This window comes from Octopus sinensis, linkage group LG9, assembly GCF_006345805.1.
Source record: "Octopus sinensis linkage group LG9, ASM634580v1, whole genome shotgun sequence".
NCBI lineage: Eukaryota > Metazoa > Mollusca > Cephalopoda > Octopoda > Octopodidae > Octopus > Octopus sinensis.
Genome location: NC_043005.1, coordinates 83,543,868 through 83,549,867, shown reverse-complemented (window position 1 = coordinate 83,549,867; position 6,000 = coordinate 83,543,868). Strand labels below are relative to the sequence as shown.

General features: G+C 32.9%; 2 protein-coding genes across 6 annotated transcripts in view; one reads left to right on the top strand and one right to left on the bottom strand.

Moving 5' to 3' along the window:
* Positions 1–229: 229 nt before the first annotated feature.
* LOC115215678 (peptidyl-prolyl cis-trans isomerase FKBP62-like) lies at positions 230–4,091 on the bottom strand. The gene is made up of 2 exons (XM_029784944.2): positions 3,667–4,091; positions 230–1,614 (listed from the first exon to the last, which is right to left on the bottom strand). The coding sequence occupies exon 2, from the start codon at positions 1,600–1,602 to the stop codon at positions 745–747; it is 858 nt and encodes a 285-aa protein (XP_029640804.1). The 5' UTR covers positions 1,603–1,614; positions 3,667–4,091; the 3' UTR covers positions 230–744.
* A 277-nt stretch (positions 4,092–4,368) lies between these two features.
* LOC115215737 (golgin subfamily A member 1) overlaps positions 4,369–6,000 on the top strand; it is an 84,205-nt gene continuing 82,573 nt past the window's right edge. For 2 of the 5 annotated variants that reach the window (XM_036506060.1, XM_036506058.1), the window contains exon 1: positions 4,369–4,533. The gene's annotated coding sequence lies outside the window, so the exon portion shown is untranslated. The remainder of the gene's footprint in view (positions 4,534–6,000) is intronic. The other 3 variants (XM_036506059.1, XM_029785029.2, XM_029785030.2) reach the window with 3 other exon arrangements.

The window sequence follows — 6,000 nt, the reverse complement described above, 5'->3', positions numbered from 1 at the left end:
TTTAAATTCTTATTAATCTGCATTGTTTTCCACTTCCTGATGAAAAGTCAAAGCTATACAGAAAAAAAATAGAATGTAGTGATTACATCCAAACAATTCTTATCAAGAACTATTCATTTTTAAGTTTAAAAAGCAACTAATTAACAAACAGTGACTGTGGAAAATTTACATGAGAAAGAGAGATAGGGAGATGTAATGCGTTGAGTTAGGTACTCCAGTAACTCTCAAATTAAGTATTTAGTAATTAATAATTAATTTTATTGAAGAAAATAGGCAGAATTTTTAAGCTTGGTGGGATTTAGTAAAACAAGATGTGGTTTATGAAATTGATTCATTTTGAAACAAAGATAAATTTGAATCAACCTTCATCATAGTTTAACCCTTTTGATACCAACCTGCCTTAACTCTCTGGCTTTTTAAACAAACTTCCTGCTTTAAAGTGATCTAAATTAAAATCTTTCAAATTTAATGCTAATTTGTTCCAAACACAAGCTTAATTACAATTAAGTTATTTTATTAAATTTTTCATTATTTAAAAAATTAATTGGTCCAAAGGTAGTGTAGTTCAGCTTAAATACAGTAACAAAAAGATTAAAACAGTTAATCTTTGGTAAAGTAATCCAGTTTTAATAACTATTTTTAACAATTTAAACTTTTGGCCTTCTGACTGCCATAGTTGGATAACAAAAAAATTTTGATGAGAGAGAAATTTAGTGTTGTTTATTTAAACAAGATCCCAAGGATCTAATTCTGCAAGAACATTTTTGTCATGGCCTTCTTCATTTGGTCAGTATGTACTTTCAGTTTGGAATTAACTATTTTTTGTAATTTAAGAAATACTTGGTTATTTGGTTCAAGTTCCAAACCAGCTTTTATATCAGCCAAAGCTCGATCAAGGTCCCTGGTGTTTAGTTGTGCTTGTGCTCGATGATAAAGGGCTTTCACATTATTTTTATCAACAACCAACGCAGACGTACAGTTTGCAATTACAAAGTCATTGCTTTCATATTTACTCTGACAGAGAGAAATATTAACAAACAGAGTAGATTTCAAGTTCTGGTATTCAGTTCTCACATCTTCAGGCATTTCGTCATCTGAGTCTATAGTTATTACATATTTCAATGCTTTTCTATAACGCTTAAAGGCAAACTCTATATTACCTGCCTTGAAAAGCTCAGACCCTTTCTTCCGATGATGCATAGCAACAGCCAGTTTCTCCTCTATGGTCATTTCCCAACTATTTGTTGGATTTTCAAACTTATGTAATTCTAATTGTAATTTATATTTTTCAAGTTGATCACAAGAGTCTTTTGATGACTCTAAAAGTATATGAAATGTTGCTTCACAGCATTCGTCTAGTTTCATAGATTCTAAACATTCATCAATAAGCTCTCCATAAATGGTATCTCCCTCTCCAATTTGTATTTTAACATTTTCTCCTAAGCCATACCCAAGAGAATCTTTGTTTAAAGCAGCCCCACCAATATGGGATATGGAAACAATGCAAATACTTCCATCAGTAGGCCTTGCTAAACCAGATCCAAATTTTAGAATTTCTTTAGAGATAGAATTGTTAGGGGACGTCCAGCACTTATCATCCATTTGCTCTTCTGTCTGAAATTAGAGTTAAAAATAAGGTTGTCTTAGAATAAATATTGCCTGCTGGGTGTATTAAAACAAAAGCATATGAAAAAAAGTTTATTTCAAGCATAATTAAGCCATTGGACTACATTACAACGAAGAGCAAAATATCATGAACAGTTCTTCATAATATTAAGCTTTCCAAATCCTAGGTTAATCCCTACTTAGTGAGCTTATATTATTCAAATAGTCCCTTAAAACATACAAATTAGTGTTAAAATGATTTGTTTATTTGTCAAATTAACATCGTTATATAATAAAAGCACATTTAAAATTTATATGAAAAAATCTTCAGCTGATCAACATGTAAAAATAAAATAATCGCAGTATAATTTTGGGTGGATACAGCAAAACTTTTCAGAGATACGCTTTTGAGGTTGTAGAGTATGATTTGAAAATGTATCTCTGGAAAATTTCATAAGAAAAGCAAAAAATAATAATGCATTAAAAGTATGATCCTCTAAAAGGTAAAAACATGTTTGTACAGCATACAAAATATATCTCTGGAGAATCTTATTAAGAATTGAGAAAAAGTAGGAATTATCCAAAAGTTCTCAAAAAAGATTTTCTTTTCAATTTTCCCCTGATATCCATCTAAAATATATATATATGGAAAATTTCCATTAAAATATGATTTTTTTAAAGAAAGTTATAAGAAAACAGACCTAGGGTGGGTGGGCAACTTTGATTCTCCTATACTCTCTTGGATTAGGTTGAATGGTATAGCACCACAGTTGTGCGCATGAACAGTGTAGAAGGAGGGCATGGTCAACTAATATCACAAAGAACATTGAGAACCATTCATTATCTTTTGTTTTTTTTTTTGTTCTTTTTTCACTCATTGGCATTTGTCATTAAATCCTTCGTTACCATTGGTTTTGTTCAAATTAACTGCTTTTGTTTCAACTAATTTTGACAATAATGAAAAATTTAGTAAAGTAACTTTGTCATCATTAAGCTGGTGCTTGGAACATAAATTAACTGAAATTTTCATGGACGGTTTAATTTAAATCACTTGGTAAACAAAAAAACTGTACCAGAGAACCCAAGCCGGTCTTAGGTAGGTTGGTGTCAAGAGCTTTCTCAAAAGTATATATGTAGTGATTCAAATACATCGATTGGCACAATTTCTTAAGAGATTTGTGTACAAAGGTTACTTCAAAGTTTTTTGTAAAACAATTAAGGACCATAAAAACGAAGATACCCCAATATTTCATAAGAGGGGCCAGAAAATTAGTTTTCCATTACGGTGCACGATTGAATTATAGAATGGACTTAATAGGTATGATGAAGTTAGGATATTTGCTTGGTGTGCAGCCAAGCGTAGCCCTCACGTAGGACACTCGGTAATATATAAACTCCTGGTTGCAAAATTTTTGATCATGTTTGCTCGGTCAGGACTGATCTGGGACCAAATAAGGACAAAGGCATAAAGACAGCTATATTTCCGAATAACAACAGTATAGAAATTATCTTAAAGTATTAATTAAATTGTTAATTTCGTTATTTCAATCAAAATTGTGCATGGTGTTAAGGCTTATGAAGTTAACAAAAATTTAAATAATTTAAAAGTTTATTATATAAAAAAACTGTTTCTTAAAAAATGATAATGTTACTTCAGTTAATTAAAATATACTTCATCAATTGGCTGTGTAATTAATTAGAAGTCTGTTGGCCGGGGGAAGTTTTAAATATTGTATGAAAAAAGTTTAAGGGACTACTGGGGAAGTTTTATACTCTTGGACTTTTAGATCTGAAAAAATATATTAAACAGAAAAAGAGATACAAGGAAATTATAAAATTATTGGAAGAATTTTCCGGAAATTCAAAACAATTTTTGATCCTCAATATAATGTCTTTTTAAACTTAAATTGACAGCATTTAAATTTTTGTTGGTATGATGTTTAAGAATTAGCGTTGAGAACTGAAATAGTTTAAGAAACGACTGTATATCGTTAAGAAAGGCAAACAAGCAGATTATTTATACATTTACGGGGATGATGTCCCACGTTTGTGGCAACTCACCTGGTGTAATTAAAACCATTGATACATCAAAACAATTAGTGAGTCATTTAAATTATTACGAGTGGAGAGAAAAGCTGCTGGACTGGAAGATGATCGCTGTAAGAGAGAAAGAGCGAGGGAGAGATCTGACTGTTTCTTTGATGGTCAGAACCACTGGAAGGTGGCTCTGTGAGTTTACCTATGGTTATAATCCTGCGAGGGGATCGATAGTAAGTAGGTAGCAGTAGAAGTATTTAATTGAGGATCGATGCTATGGGACTCTATATATACATGTCTGTCTCTCTTGCCTTTTGGTCCCAGTATAAAATAATTAAAAAAATCAGTTACAAAAACAAGGATTATAATTACAATAACAATGATAGGAGAACGAGATCAAAATAAAGAATTCACAGGTTAGAGAGATGGAAAGAGAGCGAAAGGGAGAGATAGAAAGAGAGAGAGAGAGGCAACTAGATAAAGAGAGGGATGAAGTAGGAGGAGGAAGAGGGTCACGGAAGTACATGAGGAAAAGGGAGAGAATAAAAAGAAGGGGAGAGAATATAGATGTAGTCGTGGTAGGAGGGAGATTAAGGAGAGAAACGAGGAGAAGAAGAGAATATAGAAGTAATATGCTAGTAATGGTAGTAGTAAGAGGAAGAAAAATTCAGGCGAATGATGAAGAGAAGGGAGAGAATAACGTAGCAAAAGGTGGCCGTGCTAACCGGAAGTCTACTCCCCCGCCCCGTTGACGCCAGCAGCGTGTGACGTCATTTGTCCAAGATGGCCACTGAGATGTTTTCAGTTCAGATCAGCAGCTGTTGTTATTGAATCATGTAACAACACTTTTACTGGAGAGGATTAATATTGAAACGAACTCCTTCCAATAAGGTATGTCATGCTTAGTATTTCATATGATTTATCTGTCCGTTCTGTTTTATTTTTCATCGTTATTCTGTTTTTTTTTTGTCTATTAAAAAGAAGAAAAAAAATCCCATTTGTTCTGGTTTGGCCCCCGTCTCCGACCCGATCAGTCCCATTACAACATCTATATTACCAAAAATGGGTCCAGTCTTCAGTTTACCGTCATTTTTTTTGTACGTTTCTTTTTTTTTCCCAAGTAGCTTATCAAAAGCTACAATAACTAATACATCTCTTTTCTTTTTTTTTAATTCGGTGAAAGATTTGGCTGTTATTTCTAGCTTCAAATGACCACGTATACCCTCCTTCGTTAGCTTACCTGTCATTACAAATATGTAATATATATATATATATTACACGAAAATTTTACCTTAATATTTAGCAGAAGCAACAGAGTGACCCAAGGGCCGAGAGTTTCGTGTGTTTAGCACTTATCAAACTAGTTTGATAAGTGCTAACGCACGAAACTCTCGGATCTCGAGTCACTCTGTTACTTCCACTAAATATTAATAAAAATATTCATATACTCATATTTTGAGTTCTGTTTTACCTATTTGCCTTAATATAACTGAATACATACATATAAGCCATATCACTCATCTTTGATTCTAGATTATATTAATCCAGTTCCTCTTAATTGCTTCACTGTTCGTTGGAAATAGCCACAGATTTTTAATTGAGTTACGTTGATGTAGAAGAGAAACACTGGCATTCCAGGTACCTTCATTTTAGAATATCCTTTTTATATAAAAAGAGGTCCTTCCTGAAACGTTAGCTTTCTTTTCACAGGCTTCCACCCTCATTTAATTGAGTCTTGCCAATTCAAACCACCATTAATTAAACTCCCTGAATTCTAATGTTACACATACGACCTTCGGTTCTAACAGAAGGGATCACATAGACAGCTCCTGAATGTCTACGAAAATTCTAAAGCATTGTGTTTTTTTATCCTTTATAAAATTACCTATAGAACGGTAATTAAGTCACTTTAATTCGTCTTAATTATCACAGACTAGTGAATTATCATTTACGCTATACGTGTGACTGTTAGTCATTTATGTACAATTGATGATTTATTTTGTAAATGAGATGATTAGCATGTTATCTTGTCGCTTTAGTTTTGCACTGGAGGTCGATATTTACGTACAGACTCAACAACTTCTGTATAAAAATGCGTGAGAGAAAAATGTTAGTGGAATTCAGGGAGCCCGTGCTCGTATGTGCCTAAACTTCCAGATGTACCTGTGTGTATATTGCTTGTCTTGTCTGTCCACCTTTCCTAACTGTACACACCTCTTTGGGCTATATTTATGTACATAACTAGCTCTATTTTTATCTCTCTCTATGATATACCCTACCTGACTGCTTCATGTGTCAAACTCTCCCTTCCTGCCTCTTATCGACTGACTACAATATAATCTCGAAATTCGAGTGATT